This window comes from Pagrus pagrus (assembly GCF_965226575.1).
Source record: "Pagrus pagrus genome assembly, chromosome: 22".
Lineage (NCBI taxonomy): Eukaryota > Metazoa > Chordata > Actinopteri > Spariformes > Sparidae > Pagrus > Pagrus pagrus.
In genome coordinates this window covers 5340881-5364758 of record NC_140204.1, presented here as the reverse complement: position 1 = coordinate 5364758, position 23878 = coordinate 5340881, and the positions used below count along the sequence as shown (strand labels likewise).

The following is a 23878-nucleotide window of genomic DNA, read 5'->3' as shown; positions in this document are numbered from 1 at the left end:
ACTAGAGGGAGCTGCCTGACAAGAGACGTCAGAGGATACGTCTCGTTGGGAATATCCGCTCCTCGTTTCAGCCTTCGAGGTGTTTAAACCTCGTCATGAACAGGAAATCTTCTGACATCACAGTCAGGAGTGACAGAAGGTGCTGAGGAGTGTTTGTGTGTTTGTGTTAGTTGCTTATTAGCTTCTAGCTTATAATTTTTATAGCTAGTTCAGCAGGAACCACCTTCTTCATGATGACGGCCTGCAGGTTCATGCTTACAGTCGGACTTTGTATCATGCTAATGAATATAAGTGTCAATAATCTATACATTTGATTGGATTCTGATTTATAACACAAGTTGTCCTGAGTTATGCATGTTAACTTGATTTTGATAACAGACCAGAGGTAGAATCCAATATATTCAGGATTTGTTTGGTTGTGTGCGATTGTAGCGTGTATCTGTGTGTGAGTGTGTGTGTGTGTGTGTGTGTCACTTTAGAGCAGGTGTGAACATGTTGACTTAAGGTTGCGGTTACTGACTGCCGAGCTGAGCTAACTGTCGGTAAGGAGAAGTTAACAGTTGTGGTCAAATCAGGTCCAGTGTGTGTGTGTGTGTGTGTGTGTGTGTGTGTTAATGATGTTCAAAAGAAAGAATAACTCTCAGATTTATTTGTCTTTGCAGCTGTGTGTATTGTTAATGAGATTATTTGTCTATCTGCTGTATGCATGTGTGTGTGTTTCCATGCAGCTTGAATGCATATGTGTGTGTGTCTTTGTGTGTGTGTGTGTGTGTGTGTTATGGAGGGCAGGGCGGTGTGTATAGGTGTCTAATCATCAGTCTTTGATGAGCGGGGGAATTCCAGTCTCGCCAGTCTAATCCCCGGGTGCGTGCCTTCCGCCCGCTCGTCCTCCTCCCCTTCCTCATCTCGCCCACCCTCACCTGGCTCACCTCGCCATCAACCCTACACACCTACTGTAGCTCCTTTTAGCTCCATTTATTGTTTTATTGTGCCAACTTCCTCCCAAACGGCGTCATCTGCCTTCGTCTGTTTAGGTCTGCAGTTTAGCTGGAGGTAGCAGTTAGCGTCGTAGCATGTCAGATATACAAATTGCACCTGCAGTTCCCAAGATGCTAAGCTGGGGTCATAACTGAAGATGGCTAGATACATATGATAGAAGGGACGGTGTATAAAACATGCCAGAAGTTGTTAAAATTAGCTTAGACACACACTATATGACTGCTGTGTTGTTTTATTGTTTGCTAAACATGCTAGAAATTACTTAAAAGTAAGGTTAGAGTTTAGAGAATTGTTGGAAAAGTATTTTTCCAGCTATAACACACCTCCTAGTCATCTATGATAGACCTACTACTTTGCTAGCTATAGCTACAACCCACAAGCTAATGGTAAAGATTGGTTAGTTAGCTTGATGAGAGTATACATCTCTTTAAAGTCACTATGAAGACGGTGAAGTGTTTTTCCAGCTAACATTTGAACACACACCTTCTAGCCTGCTATGTTTTGCTAGCGAGCTACAACCCCCAAGCTAACGGTCAAGTTTGGTTAGCTAGCTTGACGAGTGTTGACATTTCTTAGTGTTGGTGCAAAATGGCCGCTCTTGAAAGTCACTGTGAAGCTCATAAAAAATGTAATTTTCAAGCTAACAAGGTTTGGCTAGCTAGCTTCTGGGTTATTTCCAAATAAAATTGGTCATTTGAGTACACACCCGAACTAAGATCATAATGCCACAAGCTAACGGTCGACTTTGGTTATCCAGTGGTGCTAAATCACCATTTCCTGGATTGTGAAGCAGCTTCACTTGCACATACCAACACATTTAAGCTACTTTCAGGCGACTTCCTGCCTCTTCTTGACCTCATATTCAACAAACTGAATATCCAGACCCAGTGTCAGAGCTCTACCTGAGCACTTACGACTCTGTCTAGTGATTACCTGTCCTGTGCCGACCTCCAGCGGCAGGCCTGACTTCACCTGATCGCCGGGTTGGTTGGCGTGACGGAAAAAAATGTGGGACGGAGGTGAGGAGAGAGCGAGGGAAGTGATAGAGGGAGGCAGACGGCGGAGAGAGTGGAGCAAATATCTGCAGCTCACTGACCTTTCTAAGTGGATTACATGCCCCGTCAGTGCTGCGGGGGTAAACGAGGGGCGGAGGGTAGAGAGAGGGGCATCAGGCATGGACAGAGTGAGAGAGAGAGAGAGGTTTGCTCAGTTAATTTCAGCTCTGTTATTTTACAAATTAGCAGTAAATGCACCTCACAATCATCCAAACGTGCAACAAACCACCAGTTTGGGCATAAATAATACCTTTATTAGGACTTTAGAGCAGTTCTGCTGTCGATATCTATAGATTAATAATGTAATAATATAGATTATATCATAATTTAGCCTGTCAGTGTTACTGCATCATCATATATCTAATAAAAAGGTGTTAATGCTCAATATTAGAAACATTTAAAGGCAGGAAATCAGTGTGTGGTTCCCAAGCTGAGGTCAGGACCCCCAGAAAGGGGTCACGGGATATATGTGAGAGGTCATGAGATGATTCACAGGATGGCAAAGCAGGAAAAATATAGAATATAACGCACGTAATAGCACTTTAGCACACACGTTGAGAGAAAAATGATAATGTATCATCACAATATGGTACAAAAACAGGTTTATGGACCTTTTATGTTAAAGAATAATCATGTTAGAGTCGTAAGAACGTCGTTGCAAGCAGCTGCTGTGTTCAGTTTGAGAGAGTTGTTTTATTATTCATCATTTTTATCATTTATTTATTATTTAGCGTTTCATAATCTGCTGTTTTTTGGTAGAAGAAGTGAACATAGCGTCGTTAGCTTCCCTGAAAGAGCCCCCGGGGTTTTCACTGAGCATCTTAACAAATGTTTTAAAGCTTTATTAGAGCAAGTGATCTCTGTCACGCTTTCCTTTTTTTTTTTTTGGATGAACACATGTAGGAGAGGAGGGGTGGATGGATAGAAGAGGGAGAGATGAGATGAGATGAGATGAGTGAAGGGACGACGGGAAAACAGATGGATGAAGAGAAAGAGAGGGCGAGCTGCAGGCCTGGGCGTGGGAGAGCAGACTGCATTGAGCTGAAGCAGACCAGAGACTAATCTGGAGATTCAGGGCTTGTAAAAACACCTCCACACACACACACACACACACACACACACACACACACACACACACACACACACACACACACACACTTGACTACCCAGATGTATTCAGGCATGTGTGTGTGGGCTGCTAACTCGCCTTTTTTTGGGTGTTTGATGCCAACATGCGACATTCTGTGTTTCTTTTCGATCCAAAGCTTTTGACTTTTGACACGTTAGTTCAGTGGGAATCAAACCTGCAACCCTGACTGTGACTAGTGCCTTGCTCTGAGCCTCTGAGCCTTCAATAAGTCATTACGTACAGACGCTGCTGCAGCTCGCATCTGTGTGGCGAGAGAGGATCTGTGGTTAACACCTGGTTTATAGCTGTGGACACACACACACACACACACACACACTCACACACACACACCCTTCACTGTTGATTATTTTCTCGATTAATCAATAAGTCGTTTGGCCAACAATGTGTCAGAAAACGGTGATGCCGGGTTCGAAATTGTCTCAAAACTGATCTTTAGATGAAGTGTTTGAGTGTTTTGATCGTTGAAATGTCAGAAGATTGTGAACGTGACGTCCTCAGATGTCTCGTTTTGTCCACAACGCAAAAAATATTCAGTTTACGTTCACTGAGGAGGAAAGAAACCAGAAAATATTCACATTTAAGAAGCTGGAATCAGAACTTTGACTTTAAACGCATCATAGTAAGACGTGTTTGATCCTAAAATGATCAGTAACAGTTACATAAATTGTCTAAAAGTGGATTAAAGCTGCAAATGATTATTTTTCATTGTTGATTAAGAGGTCAGGTCAATTATTAAATCTATAAAAAGTCAGAAAATAATGTCAAAAGTCCCCAAATGTGACCAACAGCAGGAAACTCAAGTATATTTAAAGTACGATGATGTAAAAACAGAGATAAAAGCATCAAATCTTCACATTTAAGAAGCTCAGACCAGAAAATATTTGGCATTTCTCATCAATAGTCAATGGTCTGATGTCTGAAAGGTTTCTATGTTTTGCTGTGTCGGTACTTTTCCTCCCTCGTCACTGCTGCTTTAATCCGTCCCTGTGAGGTAACTCTGTTTTGGGAGTCAGTCTGTGTTTTCACAAAACAAATGACTTCCCTCCAATGATCTCACTGTGCGAATCACTGGGCTGAGACTGACACATGTGCCTCAAAGTCACAGTTTGTAACTCGTTAAGCCCTTCACACCTCTCTCTTTTGTGTCTAACGGAGTTTCAACGATTAATTACAGGAGTAATCAACAAATATCTGCGAGGATTTGCTGCTTTTTCTGTGTTTTATTGGCCAATCAGTGTCATCAACCCGCCCAGTTTTCCTGCAAACCTCTTCTCCACGTTGCAACTTTACTTTTCTTTTGGTTCAGTTTTCTATTTCATGATGTGACGTCACTGTGATTGTGCTCTGGGTATGTTTAGGCACAGACACCACCTGGTGAGGGTGAGGAGAAGATCACGGTTTAGCTTTAAAACACCTGTCGTGGTCGCCATAAAAACACGGCTGGAGATGATCCAACTTCCGTCAAACGTACCTGTTTGGTCTCCATGAAAATACCCGGTGTTGTCGAACCTAACTCTGGTTAGGTTTAGGCACAAAACCCACTTGGTTAGGGTGAGGAGAAGATCATGTTTTGGCTTTAAAATACCTGCTTTTGTCTCCAGAAACACAAACACTGAAGATATTTTCCGACTTTCTGCCAATAATAGCTGTTTTTTGATGCCACGGACAGGAAACACAGTCTTGAACTGCGGTCACTGGCTTGGCAGCCTCGCTAACTCCTCACATGTTTATGTTTGTCTTGAAGTGGAGGTGAATGAGGCAAAGTAAGCAAGTGACCACCGCTCAAGACTACGTCTCAACATTTGTAAGCACGACAAGCAAAACTTCTGGAGAAGTTTCCAGTCGTATTTACGGCGACAAAGACCTCAGGACCAAGTGGTTTTTGTGCTTGAATAACCCGACCGTGAACACATCGTCCTGACACGTGTCTTGTGAATTATAAGAGGGACTTTTCTATATTTTGTCGACCAAACACTGACTCGTCATAAGAAGAAGTCAGATTGAGTCACAGCTCTTCTGTCTGCGCCGTCCAATAAAGCAGCAACACACCGTCAACACAAACACGGACCCACAAAGAGGTTTGTGCAGACACAGAAGAATGCTGACTTGTCTGTCCTCTCTCTCTCTCTCTCTCTCTCTCTCTCTCGTTCGCTCTCTGCCTCTCCATCTTTCTCACAACCTGGCTGCCTGGCATGCGTGCAATCGATGCCCGTCTGGCATCCGCTGTGTCAACAAGCATGGGAAAAGTTAATCAACAGCTTGGCACTCCCCCGTCCGCCTCCCTCCCCTGCCTCCCATCTCGGCTTTTCCTTTAACCACAACTTTCTCACCCTCCGTAGAGTCCGGCGCCTGCTGAGAAAAAGCGAAGACAGATATTTTACTTTAGATAGAAGTGTTTTATTTTGGCGTGTTATCCGACCTCGTCACCTCATCATCAAACAAAACCTGCGGGGGAGTCCACAGAGCTTCTTCTCTGTGGGAAGAGGTGCAGTGGTGCAGTAGCGTGATCACGGAGCGCCCTCTAGTGCCGATGTTGCCCAAAATGTTCCCGTGCTGACTGACAGAAATGCATAATGTAAGAGGAAACATGCACACAAAGATGATAACGGCTTCTACCTTTTGATTTCTGTGAAAATATATAAATATTTAAGGTCTTTTTGTCTGTAAGTCTTTGTTTTTGTTGTCAGCTTCGACTACAAGACTCTCTGAGCTGCAACCAAAGGATTGTTTTCATCGTCCATCAATGTGTTGATATTTTCTTTTAATTGTGTGGTCTATGAAATGTCCGAAAACGTTGATCAGTGTCTTTGTTTTGTCCACAACCCAAAGATTATTTAGTTTACTGTCACAGAGGAGGAAACAAACCAGAAAATATCCACATTTAAGAAGCAGGAATCAGAGATTTTTGACTTTTTTCTGACACAAACCGATCACACGATTGTCAAAATTGTCGTCCTCATCTCTCTCTTTTCTTTTTCTTGTTGTCCGACAGTCATGCCACGGATGTTCGGGACCCAAATGTGACTGTCCGAACACGAAAGGAACCAAGGTTGGTAAAAAAACACACACAATCGATTGCTTTTACTTTAATCCCTATTGAATAAATGGTTTATATCACATCATGATGTTGTTTTACACATAAAAAGTGTCCACATATCTATTATAACATCGATGTTTTACTGTATTTTCATATATTATCTGTTCATGCTGCAGCCCGACTGATGTATTGGTTAATATTGGTGATATTAGGAGCCTGATGGATACTCTTTAGGTTCAGATATTTGATAAATCAGCAGATATACACAGGTTTTTGGAAAAGGATCCCTAAAATGTGATTATCAAACGCTTCGGTGCGCCGTGGTCGCTGCTGGTTCAGAGGACGCCATCGTTCTGCCCTCATAGGCCGATATAAGTGAGTATGTTCAGGGAGATATGTAGAAGAAACATTTTGTGTTCATGTCTTTGTGTACAGGGTGAGCGGGGTTTCCCAGGTCTCACCGGACCTCCAGGGGTCCCAGGATTCCCCGGACCTGAAGGGCCCATCGGACCCAGAGGAGAGAAGGTGGGTTGGAATCGACTTTAGTAGTAGTTAAGTATTTAATAACAGGAAGTCTAGTTCTGACGAGGGTCGGTTCCTGTAGGTGTGTTCAGGTAGAAAAGGTGATAATATGATTGTGTAATCAGGGTTTTGTTTCAGTGATCTGATCCGGTTTTTGTCTGTTCTTCTTCTTAGGGTAGCGATGGACCGGGTGGACCGGGTGGTCCAAAAGGAATAAGAGTAAGTACATCACTTTAATTTCTTTTGTTTCCTCACAAACGGCAGCGTCAGACTTCACGTTAGAAACTGAAAAAAAACAAATTCATTCCTTCTCCTCACGTCAGGTTTAGTTCAAGAAGTTTGATTAAGTTTGCTTCATTTTGCTCGTTGATTCATGGAGGTGAATTGTCTGAGAGATTTCAGGTTGTAGTACCTCCTCCTGACCAGCAGGTGTCCACATTTCATCTCAAACAGAGTCATGAAGAAGTCTTCTGTGGTTGTGTTTCTGATGGTTCTTATTCTTCTCCTCCTGACAGGGCCCGTCTGGATTGCCAGGATTTCCAGGAACGCCAGGACTTCCAGTGAGTTTCCTGTCATGAAAAAAATCTGACTACTTCGCCCCAAAAAACCCAGGTTACACGTGTGATGTAACTTCCTGTTTTACTTCCTGTTTCCCAGGGTCTGCCCGGGCAGGACGGACCTCCGGGAACGAGAGGAGTGCCAGGATGCAACGGCACAAAGGTAACTGTTGTATCTGATTTAGATTGATTTGATTACTTTTGAACAGGTATAAGCTCATAAATGACTCAATTCTTCTTCTCCTTCTTCTTCTTCTTCTTCTTCTTCTTCTTCTCCTTCTTCTTCTTCTTCTTCTTCTCTCTAGGGTGAGCGGGGCCTCCCAGGAGGAGGAGGAATCGCAGGACAGCAGGGACGGACGGTGAGTTTGAAGAGGAAGTCTGTTCGTTATCAGACTGTTCGACACATTAATTAATTAATGTTCCCCATTAACAACTTCTTCTTCTTCTTCTTCTTCTTCTTCTTCTCTTTTTCCTCCTTTCTAGGGTCCACCTGGTCTTCCAGGACCAAAGGTGAGTGCATCATCATCATTTCATCTTTTTTTTGATTAATATTAGATTTAAATTGAATCAGATTCAATGAAAGAGGGCAAACAGAGCAGATTTTAAAGGGAAATATGTGGCAGCATGTCGACTTCAGCATCACGTAACATAAGAAAAATAATAATAATATAAATATGAAGTCATTGTAAAAGTGAGTACGCCTCAGACAAAAATACTCCTTTTGTTTAGTCGGCTGTTCTTTAAGTTAATTAAGTTTTTATGAGTCGATTTTATTAGAAATGTATCTGACTTTATGCCTTTGCTGCTGTTTTTTGGCCACAAGATGGTGCTGTTGTCCGACAAAACAAACCTCAAAGAAAAAGCAAATAGATTATTGATAGTTTAACATCCTCTTGTTGCCCCTGACATTTGTTTTGTCCTCCGCAGGGCGACCCGGGCGATGTGATCTCCACCAACCGCTTTGGAGAGAAAGGAGCAGTGGGGCTGCCCGGGTTACCAGGAGTTCCTGTGAGTTTAACTTCTTTACAACCCAAACACACTCGGTCGAACCCACTTTTAATCTTTTATTTTTAAATTCTAGCATCCAACCTGAAGTTGATGCACCAGAAATCTTTAATAAAACAAACAAAATCGTCTTTCAAACTTTCACCGCAACTCTTAAACGTCTAAACGTTTTATGTTTTTAAGACTTTTTCTGTGTGTTCGCGTCACAGGGCACAAGCGGACCCCCCGGTTTACAGGGACCACTCGGCCCTCCAGGACCCAGAGGCTACGAGGTAAAGAAGCCGCTACAAAACATCATTTCGCTGACGCAAATGTTGTATTTCACGTTTATTTTTATTTCAGCTGAATGAAAAATAGAAGAGTTAAACTTCATGGTAACTGTTTTCTGGTGTTGTTTTTCAGGGTCGTCCAGGTCCTCCCGGTCCTCCTGGACCAAAGGTGAGTTCAAACATTGACGAGTCCGAAGAGAGACAGATTTTTAATTGATCTGACAAGATGATGATGCTTTTGAGAGCTTTTATGTTGGTCGTTAATATTTCTCTGCTTTCTCCTACAGGGAAACATGGGACTGAACTTCCAAGGACCCAAAGGAGAGAAGGTATTTACTGTTGACCAGTGAAAAGGTTTGTTGTCGTCACCCTTTGCTCGGTTTATTGTAAACCCTTAATCTCACCCGGTGTGTGTCTGTGTGTGAAAACAGGGCGATCCCGGTCTGCCAGGACCTCCCGGTCCTCCCGGACAAGTGGGAGAACAGAAGAGACCACCTGAGACAGAGATCCAGAGAGGAGACAAGGTAACGCCACCAACAGAGACCTGAGAGTGACACCGATATCTCATCTGATGCACCGAGCTTTGTATTCAAGACATTTTACAGTAAAGCTGCAGCAGCAGAGCCGGTTTAGATCTAATCTGACAGGTGACAACAACAAGAAAGCAAAGTTAAGAAGCTGTAAGGTGACAAAATTAACTAAAGCTAAACTAATTTATTTAAAAAATGTGAACTGAAACAAAGAAAAAAGTCAAAAGAAAACCAATGTTTACTTCAGGGTATGTTACTGTGGGTATAATCTATTTTATATGAACAGATGTAATAAAATGTAAGGACATTTATCTAAACATTTAAAATGCTGGATGCTGCAATCTTCACTTCAACCACTAGATGGCAGCAGATCATCTCTGCAACAGTGTTAGACACTTCTTCAGACATGTATTTACTTTTTTACTGTACTGGATGATAATGGCTATTATTATAAAGGTTAAAAAGCTTTTAGTTTCTAATCGATTCCTTCTCCATGGATTGACATTTTCAATCAGTCGAATTGTTCGATCGAAGCTTCGAACTCTCACGTTTTCTCTTCTGTGTGTTTCCTCTGCAGGGCGACCCAGGACCTCCCGGACCAAGAGGCGATTCAGGCTATCCAGGACCTCCGGTAAGTATCAGATCCCACCTGTAAAACATCATAGCCTGTAGTCAAAGTGCTCCACGTGGTGGAAAGTTCACTCGTGAGCTTCTGCACTTTTGTTGACGTGTGTCCGGCTTGGCTTTATAGGGTCCCTCAGGTGGACAGAGAGGAGAAAAGGGAGAACCAGGAGAAGCAGGCAAACGCGTAAGTAGATCTATACTCATGGTGAAGACATCATGTATGTCTACCCCTAAACTTCTCACAGCTTCATTCTTCAACAGTGGAATAAGGGAGGGTTTGCATCAAACAGTTTTAGTAACTTTTTCAAAGAAATCTGACAATCATACCCGGCTCATTGCAGTGCAGAGGTGTGCACAGGTGGAAAAGCCCCTCTCAAGCTTTAATTTTTTGGATGTGCAACCAAGTGCAACTCCATGAATTACTTCAAAAACAGACAGTCCGAAACTCGGCGTCATTATCCTGATTTTTACAATTAACAGAAGACAATGAATTCTTGGGAAAAGCAGGAGGGACGCAGCCACGAGGAAGCTGTGATGGAGGACATATTCGTACGTAATGTTGTCCTAGTCAGTTTGAACCATACTGACGCCTTGACAACGAGTCCTAACACTTCTGACAAGAATGAGGAAGGCCAAATTGTCCTTACTTTCCAAATATATCTTCATTTCTGAGGTAAAGACACTGAAATCTTGGTGAAAGGGTTTGTTGTGCAGCCAGGGGGAAGCTATCATTTGAGCATTGGCCATAGACATATACAGACCGAGATTTTGAAGCATACAGAGACCTTAACAATAATCCTTGAACAACGTCTAAACTGTTTTTTGACAAGGTGAGGAAAGGCTGAATCGTCCTCACTTTCCAACCATGTCTAAACTTAAATTGGACATATTTGTATGAAATTTGAAGCACAGTGAGTCCTTTAAAATAACCTTCAAACCGCTTTTTGGGCTGAATTTTCAAATATATCCTCACTTTTAAGGTCAAAACTTACATTGGTCCTTGCAAAGATAGAGGTACAAGATTACTTTTAATACTTTGATTTAGAAAACAGAGTTGGACCTTCTCCTGATCAATGTTTTCTCTTATCTACAGGGCAAACCAGGCAAAGACGGAGACCCTGGTTCTCCAGGATTCCCTGTGAGTTCTGCAAACAACAAACAAAAATTAAGTTAAAGTCCTTTTAGTAAATCTCTCACTCACATGTCTAACTTTCTTTTTTTCTTTTACTTGTTCCTATCAGGGAGTCAAAGGAGAATCAGGCTCTCCAGGTCCTCCAGGCAGGGACGGAGAGAGAGTAAGTTTTCTTTAACTTTATAAATAAATATATAAATAATGAACATGTCATAACTGTGCAGTCATGGGTTGTTTTGCTAACCTGTCCCTCTCTTTGTAGGGATTCAAAGGTGATCGTGGATATCCAGGCCCACCAGGCGTGGTGTGTATTCTACGTTCTTCTCATTTATTGCTTTTCGCCCTGAAGCTATCAGCAGGATCTCAGTCTTCATCAGTAGATAATTTGCTAAATTGTCCATGAGTTGTTTTTTTAAAAACAACTCAATTATCTTCTAAATTTCATAATTTCGTATTCATGCAGAGGAATCTGTAATAAGGATTTTCTGTATGTATCGTCCAAGTACTTTTCAAAAACCCAGTTTAAGTACACTACATTCTTCCGACCACTGTGTGGGGACATTTCTCTCCATCTAGCTTACCTCGTCTTTTACATTATTTCTTAAGACAAAAAATACTTTTAGACCACGACTATCATCTCATTTGGTGTCTCATAATGAACTTAATTTATACAATTCAGCCAAAAAGGGGGGAAATTATACAAAGAAAATAATATGTGTTCAGTGCAGTACATTCTTCTGACCACTGGGTGGTGACACTTCCCTCTCTCTCACCTTGATTTCATTTTGTTCACCTATACCGTATATCAATGTAGTTAAAACTGAATATAAACAATCTAAAATAAACAAATAAATAAAAACATCTTTCAGGAATCTGAGTGTGATGCATTTCTTTTGAATTTATTTGTTATTATTCCACCAGGTGATTGGCGGACAGACAGGAGGTCGAGTCGGTCCTAAAGGTGAGGCCGGGTACCCCGGAACACCTGGATCCAAAGGAGACAGAGGACCACAAGGTAAATAAGCCAGTCACACAGACACAAAACACTTGCTCAGCCCATTTTGTTTGACATTGAGATGCTATAATGCTAGCTAAAGAACCACAGATACCATTGCTAAACGGCAAAATAGCTTGTATAATTTGAATGTGAGTAAAAATTTTAATGTGTATATCATCTTAATTAATTTGTGAAAGTACTATTTTGTTTTTCCTAAAAAGGGTAGCAGGTTGACTTGTTGTCCTACCAAAGATATTGTTAACATAGCTGTAAGCTAATATGTTAACTTCTTATTATAAAAAAAAGATGGAGCTAAGCTAACAAGCTAAAATTAAGTGCTAGTGTTAGCTTGTTAATGTTAGCTTGTTAGCTTATGAGTGATTATGTGGCACTCCCCTCAGAGGTTTAATTGACTGTAATATTTCTATTTCCGGGTAGACCCAGTCAGCTAAATGGACTGCTAGCTACATAGCTAACTGAGCTAACTTGCTAACAGCAGTTACAGTTAGCAGCAGTTAGTGGTTACTTATTTGGAGTATGAATTCAACAGGTGGCAAATACGAACATATTACACCTTTAAACTCTACCGTCCTGTCTTCTCCAGGTTTAACAGGCCCTCCAGGAACACCAGGACTTCCAGCTGCTGGTGGCGGTGGTCAGCCTGGACAACCAGGCTTCCCAGGAGAGAGAGGTCTGAAGGGTGAAGCTGGTGTTCCAGGGATATCTCTGCCCGGTCCCCCAGGACGTTCAGGGAGTCCTGGTTCTCCGGGTTCACCAGGTCTCCCTGGACCTCCAGGCTTTTCCACAGCGGGACAAAACTGCATCCCTGGAGAACCTGGGCGTCCCGGTTTGCAGGGAGACAGAGGTTACCCAGGAGAGACAGGCCAGAAAGGTGAGAGATGATGGTGTTCATCCAGAAATCAAGGTTGCACGGGTCAGTATTTAGACACTGACCTCAGTGATCTGTTGCTCTTTCAGGTGATAAGGGAGACACTTGTGTGAACTGCTTTGGTGGTACCAGTGCTCTTCCAGGACCCCAGGGACCTCCAGGACCGCCCGGATTCCCAGGTAACACCACTCAACTTTCTACTCAGTTTCAGAGTCCCACCAGACAAAGTATTTTCAAATACTTTCTGTAATGACGGACAGACAGGAAACCCTCCATGTGGACAAAATGAAACGTGAGCTCATGCTAGCTAATGTTATGCTAATGTTAACTCAGATGATTTGGATGCCAAACCTTCAGATTTGCTCATGAGGAGATCATTATTTTTCTTTAATGATCTCTTGTGTTAGCAGGTGAAGTTAGTTCCCTCAGAGCCCCGAGCATTTTTTAGCTCCTGTTGCATTTTTACTCACTGTGGACTCATTTTCCACTGCGGTATGTCCTGCAATAAGTCCTGCACTGCTATAGAAACAGCACAAACTTGGTGAGAAGAAGATAGAACTCAAAGTTTGATATTAGACAGTAGAAAAGGTGGTTTTGATGAAATATTATTGTAAGCGTCATTATTTTTAAGAAAACATGCTGTGGGATTTAGAGGGTTGTAAAGGGACTCAGCGGGTCTAATAAACGGAGTCATTTAATATATAAATAGACAGAACAGAAGTAGATTTGTGAAAAACAATGAGCCTTGGTTCTACCTTGCTGCCTGTTTGTCGTTCACTTTGGACAATGTAAATCTATATTACACAGGAGATCATTGCATCATTATTACAGCATGTGTTCCCCTCTCCTCGATCAGGAACTCCTGGTGGCCAGGGTATCAAAGGAGACAGAGGATTTCCAGGAACGCCCGGTGGCGTTGGACCTCCCGTGAGTACTTCTTAATTTTCCTCAAACAGCTCAATTCATCTTAGAATTTATATTCATAACATCGGAGAATTGTAATCTGGGAATTTTGGCTTTAATTTGAATGAATAAATACTTTTCTTTTGTGCCAAAAATGAAAAAATATCTAACACTATCGACAACCTTATCCTCTTTTTTTTTACTTAATCTAGGGTGGTCCTGGTCCTCAAGGTGCTCCGGGATACACCGGAGAGAAGGGAGATCCAGGTGATGCCATCTCAGTGAATGGCGTACGGGGAGAGAAGGGCGACACCGGCTTCCCTGGATCGCCTGGTTTGCCCGGTCTGGATGGACGACCCGGTCGTGACGGACAGCCTGGAAATCCTGGACCCAAAGGAGCATCTGTAGGTGGCTTTCACTTAATCCCTCCATCATGTAGATTGATCCATGATCCATTCCATGACCAATGTGTGTTCAACAGGGCTCTTTGCAAGTGAAAGGAGAACGAGGGCTCCCCGGTGATCCAGGTTCCCCAGGTAATCCGGGCGACAGGGGTCCTCCAGGACCACCTGGCTTTGGACCTCAGGGGCCCTCAGGAGAGAAGGGTATCCAGGGTGTATCAGGAAGACCTGGAGGTCCCGGAGCACCCGGTAAGAAGACAACTTCAGGATTACGGACTGCAGACACTTGAGCTTTTCCCACAAATTCGTGCCATCCTTGTTTTCACCTCTTTCAACTCTGACTAATCCCTACTGTCGTTAAAGGTGCAATATGTAAGAATTTAGCTTGTAAACATTCAACACTTATCGAACATTTATGATGATATGATGCCTTTGGTTTTAGTTGCAAAGCATGTGAGCCAGCTCGCCCCATTACGTCCCAGTCCAAAGCTCCTGTGCTAGGAGTGTCAAAACCAACACTGCTAGCTGTACGGCTAACTGAGCTAACAAGCTAATGGCAGCTACAGTTGGAAGCAAACTTCTGGTTTTAAAATATAATCTGCTCACTCCAACCATCTCTCTCCGTGCAGGTGCAAAAGGTGAACCAGGCCTGTCAGTCGCCGAGAAAGGCTTACCAGGACCCAGAGGACAGGATGGAGAACCGGGACTGCCCGGCTCACCAGGTACAGAGTAATTATTTAAGTTTTATTTTTCTTGCAGTGACACATGTTTCTGATGTCTGATCAGCTTTTTTTATTTAACTGTTGTCAGGTAACCCAGGTCAGCCTGGACAGCCTGGTTTCCCCGGTTTGCCAGGAGCCAAGGGCGATCCTGGACTTCCAGGCATTGGACTCCCAGGATCCCCTGGAGCTAAAGGTAAAGACACTCCAATCAAAACTCTTCCCCCTATCCCTTTCCTCAAGTTTTCTTCCTCTACCTCACCCTGTTTTTTTTCCCCTTTCCTCAGGATTCCCAGGTATCCCCGGACAGCCAGGATCTCCTGGAGGACCAGGCAGACCAGGTGTTGATGGACTTCCCGGCCAGCCTGGAATTTCTGGACCAAAGGTAAGTAGATAGAAAGATGTTGTCTTGAACAGCTACTTTATTAAATGACCAGATTTAACCGTTCTGCCACCCTCTGTGTGACAGGGCGAGCCTGGCTTTGGTCTTCCTGGCCCTCCAGGTTTACCAGGAGTACCTGGATCTAAAGGATTCCCTGGATCAAAGGGAGATCCTGGTTTCCCTGGCGGCCCTGGTTCACCTGGACGATCTGGATTTGACGGCGGTCCAGGAGCTAAAGGTAGTCTTCAATTACGGATTTGATGTTTTTCAATTTACTTAATGTAAAAAAGGTACGTAAAAATACTTTCTCGTCTGTTTCTGTGTAGGCGATCCGGGCACACCTGGTTCACCTGGAGCTCGTGGCCCACCTGGATCCCCCTCCCTTGGCTCACTGGGACAACCTGGCCAACCTGGACCTCCTGGCCCAATGGGACCACCAGGTGACATACATAAATAGTGCTGTAAAAAGTACCCAGAAGGAAGATTTGAGGAAATGAGAAGATATCGTATTTAAATGTTACTTTGGTAAAAGTCAAAGTCCCCCTTAAGAATAGCACTTGAGTAAAACTCTTAAAGTATCTGATATTAAATGTACTTAAGTATCACAAGTACAAGTAAAAATGAAGTATGGGCCCGGCCAATTATTTGTTTTTTTTATGATTATTGGAATCAGCTGTTTGTGCATAAATGAACCCATGTTCAGCACCAAAGTAACTAGTAAGTTACTGCAAAGTAACAAGTAACAAAAGTGTAATGGAGTAAAAAGTACAATACTTGCCTTGAAAATGTAGTGAAGTCGAGTGTAAAGTAGCACAAAATAGATCTCAACAATTTTTTTGTGACACTGATTTTCATTTTGTTATATATTGTGCATGTTTGTGCGTGTTTATCATTTTGAAATGTTTGTCAGTTTGATGTTGGTCACCCAGGACTGTGCATGACCACCCACCTGTCCATGTGTTGGGCTTGTAAAAGGTGTCTGGATGTCATTTTGGTTCACTGGTTTAAATTGTATATATCGCATACTTTCCATGTGAGCACCTGAGCACCTGTCGACTTGATTGAGAAACACAGTCACCCTTTTGGTTGGTGATCGAGGTGTGTGTACAGATTGAGTTTGTGTCTATCCGGGGCCTCTTGTCTCTGCCACTTTTTGTTTTTGAAGACACCACCAGCTCTCTCACTCTGTCTTGGCTGCGTCACCATCTTTTCACACGTTCTTCGAAACAGCTTCTGTGTCGCAGAGCAACATCACTCAAGGCACTTTCTTCATTAGCACACCAACCTTAAATCCAAGTATTTGCGTCTTCTCCCGCCGCTTTAACCGCACGCCACTTTTCCTTCGAATGTTCGCAAAAACCACAAACTAACCCACGTTCAACAAAATCATCGACTACTCTGAATCAGAGTGTTTGTAAAAACCTGCGTCATCTAGATGTTTTAATGCATTTAATGCATTATAACCTGTTCTCCTCATCTCATCTTTGGCTTATTCCAACGCTCTTCGCCCTCTGCGCTTTGAAACACGCCCCTCCCTTACCTGCGATGCTCTGACGCCAAGGCGAGAAAGGTATTGTGACCCAATACTGGTGCTGGTTGACGGCCGTTTAATAGTGACACACATCACACATGACAGTGTATGATTGTGTTATACATTCAGACATGCACACATTTAAATACATACATCCGTATCAGCCTATATTTTGCCTGATGTGCGGCAATATGAAATTTTTTTTCCAGAGATTAAAAATGCAGAAAAAGATGTTCGGGGTAATTTATGATGATTCAATTCTCCGTCACGTTTACAGTTTCATTATCTAAACAATGCAACCTTGATATCATCATTACAGGATTCCCTGGATCAAACGGAGAGAAGGGAGACCCCGGTCCTCCAGGTCTAGACATCCCAGGTCTGCCTGGAGACCGAGGAACTCCTGGTTTCCCAGGTTCCCCAGGACCTGTTGGAACCCCAGGACCTCCCGGAGGACCAGGACGTGATGGCCTGCCTGGACTGCCAGGTAAAATATGACACTAACTAAATCTGTGAGTCCACTTTAGCAGTAACTTGAATATTTTGCCTGTTATTTAGCTGGCGACCTGTCCAAGTGGTTTAGTGGATTGCTAACTGGCTAGCTAGCTGGATACCAAGAATGCTAGTTGGAGTTGAGTAGCAGTAAACTGTCTGGCTGAGTGCTTAACTTACTATCTGGCTGTTAATATAATAACCAACTACCTATAGCTGTGTGGGTGACGGACTATGTAGTTGAATATTTTGAACTAAAGTTTATTTTTTGCTCTAACTTCGAATGTCTGACTGTCTGCAGGTACCAAAGGTGACATGGGTCCCATGGGATCTCCAGGACCTTCTGGAGGCCCAGGAGGCCCAGGAGGGCCTGGTGCTCCTGGCTTCAAAGGTAATCACATAAACTCACACACACAGTATGTCCCACATTTTGAAAGGTTTTGAATTTTTAACGTTTGTTAACACTGGTTTAGAGTATCCAAGCTGTTAGAAAGCATATAAAAGCATAGTGTATCCCAAAGGAATAATTCATGATATTTTCACGTAAGTAAATATCTGTGTTGTTACTTCTGTAGTTGATATAACAAAAAGGGGACTCAAAGCTTTTGCTGACAAAAAGTGCACGAAGAGACCACGACAATGAGCAGTGACACCAAATACATCACAAAAATGACTATCTATCTCTGATTCTCGCGTTCTTCTCTGCAGGTGAACCTGGATTCTCTGGTAGAGACGGCACACCCGGCGGTCCCGGTGGTAAAGGAGAGAGAGGTGACCCAGGTGTTATGGGACCCCCGGGAGCCACCCTGACATCAGCAGTCACAAAGGGAGACAGAGGAGATCCTGGACTACCAGGTACAGCTGAGAACACCTTCACTGCCTCTCCACGAGTGATTTACATTTTGTCTTTTAGCCTTAAGAGCTTATTGTTCCTCTCACCATTTTATTAAATACACATTGTATTTTTGTGTGTGGCGTCCAGGTGCATCAGGTCTTCCAGGTCAGAAAGGCATCCCTGGTCTCTCTGGTGACCCCGGACTGCCGGGATCAGATGGACGCCCTGGACTCCCCGGACCACCAGGTATGGGTCTACCTCCTTACACACACACACATATAAAAACCCTCTTACTCGTGCAAGTAGAGTTTCTAATATACTGTTTTAATTGTGCTACAGGTCCTAAGGGAGATTCTGGCATCCCAGGAGGTCCAGGAGGTCCTGGAGGTCCAGGACAAAAAGGCACAATGGGAGAAATGGGAATACCAGGTGGGTTTGAACATCTCACATCTCTCTGTCAAGTCTTTGTTATCCAGTTTGTGAATCACTGAAAGCTTTCCCCAAATTTCTTCTAAAAATGGGATTTAATACTGAAAAAGCTCTGAAATTCAAATTTTTCTGAAAATATTTTAACTCCACCCAGATACCGGTTTTATTTTACATCCTGTAGCCATACTTATAACGTATTTTTAATGATAAACAACACCTCAGGGTTAATTTTACATGACCTCCACTAGGGGTTACCAAAGCCTTATGGGGGGTTTTGAGGATCTCTTGATTATAAGATGTCAGAAAACATTTTCCAGAAAAAATATAGTAGGCTCATTACAACCATAACAGACATGAGACTTGACTTGGACTTGCAAAAAATGACTTGTGAGCATCATGAGACATACGTCTTGCAGATGTTATGTTGGATAGACATAGTATGGAAAGCGTTTGCTGATTGGGAAGACGTTGGCGAGACGTCGGTTTTTGGTCGACATCTCGCCAAAGTTTTTCCAGTTATCAAACACTCCCCATACTAGGTCTCTCTGATGTGAAGACTTATGTATGCTATTGGGGCACTGCCCTAATGGATCAAACAGGATAAAGTTCACAGTTTCTTTGTTATAAATGCTGATGTTGCATTTTGATGATGTCACAGGACCATCAGGGCAGAAGGGTACGCCAGGTACGCCAGGAAGGTCTGGATCCCCAGGACAGCCAGGAGGACCTGGTTTCCCTGGAGCCAAAGGTGAACCCGGCTCTGCTGGAGTTGGACCACCCGGAGCCTCTGGACTCAAGGTACACGACGCGACGACTGAAATGTCGTTAGTTCAGAAAAAGTGGAATTTTAGGTTGACACTTTGTTTTATTCGTGTCTCTCATAGGGTGAACCTGGCCAGCCAGGGTTCCCAGGAAGTCCAGGACTGAAAGGAACTCCAGGATCCTCTGGTCTCCCAGGTTTACCAGGAGGGCCAGGTAGCAAAGGTGACCCCGGTCTGCCAGGATTCCAAGGTAAGTCTGACGTTTGACAGCAGCAGGTTCAGGAATGACTCTCAGCTGGTGACGTATTGGACAGTGATATTGTACTTAAAGCAACATTAACTGACGTGTCGACCATCTCCTGTCAGGTTCTCCCGGTATCCCCGGTCCCAAGGGTCTCGACGGTGGGCCTGGTGGCCCAGGTCTCACTGGAGCTCCCGGCAGACCAGGAGAGCCTGGCCGACCAGGAGGACCAGGGTTGCCAGGAGACAAGGGTCAGGCCGGTCGGGACGGGATCCCAGGACCAGCTGGAGTGAAAGGAGAGCCTGGTGAGTCACTGCCCGACATGCCTGAACGAAATGATCCTTACCTATCCATGTAGTATACTCAGCATGCATTTGATTTCCTTCGCTTCCAGGTCTTCCTGGTTATGGTGGTCCTGGTCCATCTGGTCTTCCAGGGTTGCCAGGTGAGTAACCACTCATTATATGTAACAACCATTTGTTGTGATTATTGGCTCTGTACTGATATGACAAACTCTACTTCATTTCTCAATAGGTGCGAAAGGAGACCCAGGTCCTTCAGGAGGACCTGGCACTCCTGGTTTCCCCGGCACTAAAGGAGAGGCTGGTTTCCCTGGCTCTCCTGGTCCTGCTGGCAACACCGGCCCTCCTGGGTCTCCAGGACTTGCTCTGCAGGGCCCTAAAGGACTCCAAGGACCTCCTGGACCACCCGGAAGAGCAGGTAAAGTACTTTGATTTACTATTTGCCATCACATGTACTGCTAGAAATTGCTGCCTGGTTTTCTTATTGATGGCTTCTTTTACCCAACCACAGTAAGAGGTGGGTGGTGTTTTTATATGTAGGATTTCCAATTAATTTTAGGTCAGGGCCTAAATTAGGTTAACAGCATTATCCAAATGGTCTTAATGCACTAAACCCTGTTAATCTGGATCAGTAAACAGGATAAAGAAGCACACTGCCAGCTCCTGGCTTCACTTGCTGTAAAAGTACAAAAGCCAGAGAGTTAAAGATAGCAATATAGGTCTGGCCCAGTGACAGCGCTTACACTCGGGCCAAATACAACAAACAATTGTGGTCCACGGGTGATCCAGATCTGGTAAACACACAGGCTACATTAGGCCATAACATAGCCATAGCTCTAACTGTATGGCCTAGCCCATCCTAATTCCTCCCTGTGTTGGACATGGGACTCAATTTTGTTAATTTAGAGAAAACTCACGATTACCGGTGGATATTGTGAAAACCAGACAGCAAATGGCAGAACCTGCACTTTAAATGTGAATGCTTTCATCTCAATGTCAACTGATTTGCATGGGACACCACCAACGGCCTGAGAGCCACGTCACTGTTTGAGCACCACCTGTCCAGTCATTGTCAACAACACTTGTAATAAAAGTTTGCCATGCACACTCCTCCACCCCCCTGATCCTTTTTCACCAGGAAACACCGAGGTGCTCCTCACACACCAATCACTGTTTGTCACTGGGGGTTTGACCACGCCCCCCCAAAAAAGAGCATGTGTTTATACCACTTTGTTTTCATCATCCAGTTTTTTCTTTCATCCACCAATCCATCCGTCCTCACGTCTCCTCACCCCCTTGCCCTCTTCTCATGATCCCATAATGGGGGGAGCTGTAATCTATCATCTCTCCACAGCCATGAAGTGTATGTGTTCATGTCCTCCTCTGGACATCGTAACAACAAAATATGTGTGTCAAATGTTTGTGGTCATGTTCAGTAATGTTAAGGAAATGTCGGTGTGAAACAGCTGAGCCTGGGGCAAACAAAAACTCTTTCAGCTGCATCTTAAAAATGGAGTTCAAGATAATTTTTTTAAATTGTATTTAATGGGATTCGGTTACATTTTTGTTAGTTACAGTCCCCTGAAAAACCTGCTTTCAAATCTTCAATCTATTATTCATTAAAGGTTTAACAAATGTTCAAATGGCCTTGCTTAATTGTAGTGATATTTGAATGTATGTATTATATTATAATGAATGAAATAATGAAATGGACCAATAGAAAACCAAACTTTACCCTTATTTCTAATTTATATTTAACTCTATTACAGTGTATTCGTCCTGCTGAAAAATAGAAAAACAACAAAGACCACAACAATATTTAAAACATAGAAAAGTAAACTTAGAGTCAAGTTGAGAGTGTTGGGGTTTGCCTGTGGCTCAGCTGCTCCGAGTGTGTTTTGTCCCACCAATCAGTCATCTGCATGGGCACTGTTTGTCCCAACACACACTTAAACACACACATGAGAACAAGTGTGACACAATGCTGGGAATAGTGGACAAGGAAGATGCAAATACAAATTTGGAAAGGCGTGTTAATCATTGGTCGGGTAACATGCAGCAAATGTTGGTAATCTTCCATGTCTAGTGTGTCAGTGAATTTACTCCACACATGTTAAACTGCAAAAAAAACTAATGTAAATACATCATAACATAAAAATGGTATCATGCACAGCACTAGATTTTATTGTTTTGAAGTTTTTATGCTAAGATTAGTTGATTTCTGGTATGAAACAGTTAAAATATATAAAAAAGTTAACGCCAGCACTGACGACACAACCCAGCACTGTGTCAGGCTATCAAAAACAAAAACTTGTCAAGGTGACAAAATGAAGGTATTTTACCCCCTGTTCCCTGTGGCCCCGCCTCTTCATGTGATGACACGTGCATCCGGCTGCCGCAGGTCCCTCAGGTCAGATCAACGGCGTCCAGACTTCTTCTGCACGTTCCTTACAGCACCACCGACTGAGTTTAACACCACTTTTCTGATCTAGCAGGAACAAATTTCACCATGGAAATCACTGCATTTTCTCCTTCCTGAGTCTTACTTCTTTCTAATCGCTGTCTTCTTTCACTTTTCATGCACACTGATGGTAGTATAATGCACCTTCAACAAGTAAGCACCCTCTCTAAAAAAAAATGTTTCATATTGAATCAAATTAACTTAAACCTCACAGTAGTTTTCTGGCACAATTAGCATGTTATCTGGATCATATATAGGTACTGTCAAATACAAATCTAACAGTTTGTGCACAAAAACACATAATATAACTAACTCACTTGAAGCATCAAATCATTGTTTTTAGTTTGTGAACATGCTGTAATTCCAGATCTGTTGGATTTTTACTGAAATTTTTTATTTGTACAAATATTTTGAACACTACAGCTCCCCCAGCTAGTAATAGTAGTAGTATTAGCACTAGTAGAAGTAAATATGGTAGCAGTAGTAGCAGTCATAGAACCAGTAGTAGTACATACAGTGTGTCGTCTAGTAATCGGAAAGGTCGCTGGTTAGATAGCAGTAGTAGTAGATTACGTTAGTAGTAGTAGTAGTACTAATAGTAGCAATAGTTTCTCCAGTAATTGGATGGGTACTACTAGTAGTAGGAGCAGTAGCACTAATAGCAGTGGTAGTACTAGTAGTAGCAGCAGTAGTAGATACAGTACAGCTGTGGCTCAGGAGGTAGAATGGGTTTGTCCAGTAATCAGAAGATCACTGGTTTGATTCCCGGCTAGTAGTAGAAGCAGTAGAAGTATGTGATGACTACCATGGAAGTAATAGTAATCAGAAGGTCGCAAACAAATAGCAGTTCCAGTGGAGCTTTGGTTAACACCTCGACAAGAAAATCCTCTGGTTAGTCTGACTGTGTTTCTGTACTGATGCTTGCTTCTGTCTAAACCTCCTCTTCTTTTTGCCCTGTGCCGTCAACCCTACTCCGCTTTTCCTGGGAATTCTGGGAACCCTAGGTCTTCCAGGTTAGACTCCAGTGGTTTGATGGTTGTGATACGTGCTGTGGTACATGTATCTCATGCTCATTTACCCCCTCTTTACTCCACAGGACAGACTGGACGCACCAATAAAAGAACACATTTACATGTTTAGTCTTATTGTGTCACGTTTGTACAAGGTCGTCTTTACACAAAAAGTTTTATTCTGACGTTATCTCACCATTTTCAGGAAACAAAATTCTGTTTTTCTTGTCTTTCTCCTTTTTAATTTCTGACTAAAGTTTCTCTGAGATAAATGGTAGGAAATAAATTATCTAATTGGTGGATTTAAAGATACAACAGAAATTAAAAGTAACATTTGTAAATGAAGGGGTCAATATGGCTGAGAAATACAGCATCTTTTATCAGAGTTAAATTTTATATTTTCTTAGCCAGTTTTGAAAAATTTGGGAGTGAAACTCTTTTTTAACATCTTATACAGTAGCAAAGTTAATCTGTAAAAGGCTGGACGGATAATATCATACGCAGATGATGTGCTGCTGTATTTGTTTATTTCATGATTCTGTTCTGGTCTGGTTCAGTTCAGTTTCCATTTATACGGTTAAAAATATGAAGCAAGAATACACTTGCTCAACAAGGCAAGAAAGTCAACCACTACATGGCGTGTTC

General features: G+C 42.9%; 1 protein-coding gene across 1 annotated transcript in view; it reads left to right on the top strand.

The window, feature by feature from the left end:
* The window catches only part of col4a5 (collagen, type IV, alpha 5 (Alport syndrome)), a 44126-nt gene that overhangs the window by 15878 nt on the left and 4370 nt on the right, over positions 1-23878 (top strand). The window contains exons 2-39 of the mRNA XM_084344352.1: positions 6197-6253; positions 6677-6766; positions 6938-6982; positions 7279-7323; positions 7421-7483; positions 7626-7679; positions 7804-7830; positions 8248-8328; positions 8535-8597; positions 8728-8763; positions 8882-8923; positions 9026-9118; positions 9702-9755; positions 9876-9932; positions 10842-10886; positions 10990-11043; positions 11143-11184; positions 11802-11895; positions 12482-12769; positions 12856-12945; positions 13623-13693; positions 13882-14073; positions 14151-14319; positions 14700-14792; positions 14881-14985; positions 15077-15174; positions 15259-15409; positions 15498-15611; positions 17022-17189; positions 17496-17585; positions 17903-18049; positions 18177-18275; positions 18369-18458; positions 19117-19256; positions 19343-19469; positions 19586-19765; positions 19855-19905; positions 19995-20180. Coding sequence (XP_084200478.1) covers positions 6197-6253; positions 6677-6766; positions 6938-6982; positions 7279-7323; positions 7421-7483; positions 7626-7679; positions 7804-7830; positions 8248-8328; positions 8535-8597; positions 8728-8763; positions 8882-8923; positions 9026-9118; positions 9702-9755; positions 9876-9932; positions 10842-10886; positions 10990-11043; positions 11143-11184; positions 11802-11895; positions 12482-12769; positions 12856-12945; positions 13623-13693; positions 13882-14073; positions 14151-14319; positions 14700-14792; positions 14881-14985; positions 15077-15174; positions 15259-15409; positions 15498-15611; positions 17022-17189; positions 17496-17585; positions 17903-18049; positions 18177-18275; positions 18369-18458; positions 19117-19256; positions 19343-19469; positions 19586-19765; positions 19855-19905; positions 19995-20180 — 3691 coding nt within the window. The remainder of the gene's footprint in view (positions 1-6196; positions 6254-6676; positions 6767-6937; positions 6983-7278; positions 7324-7420; positions 7484-7625; positions 7680-7803; positions 7831-8247; positions 8329-8534; positions 8598-8727; positions 8764-8881; positions 8924-9025; positions 9119-9701; positions 9756-9875; positions 9933-10841; positions 10887-10989; positions 11044-11142; positions 11185-11801; positions 11896-12481; positions 12770-12855; positions 12946-13622; positions 13694-13881; positions 14074-14150; positions 14320-14699; positions 14793-14880; positions 14986-15076; positions 15175-15258; positions 15410-15497; positions 15612-17021; positions 17190-17495; positions 17586-17902; positions 18050-18176; positions 18276-18368; positions 18459-19116; positions 19257-19342; positions 19470-19585; positions 19766-19854; positions 19906-19994; positions 20181-23878) is intronic.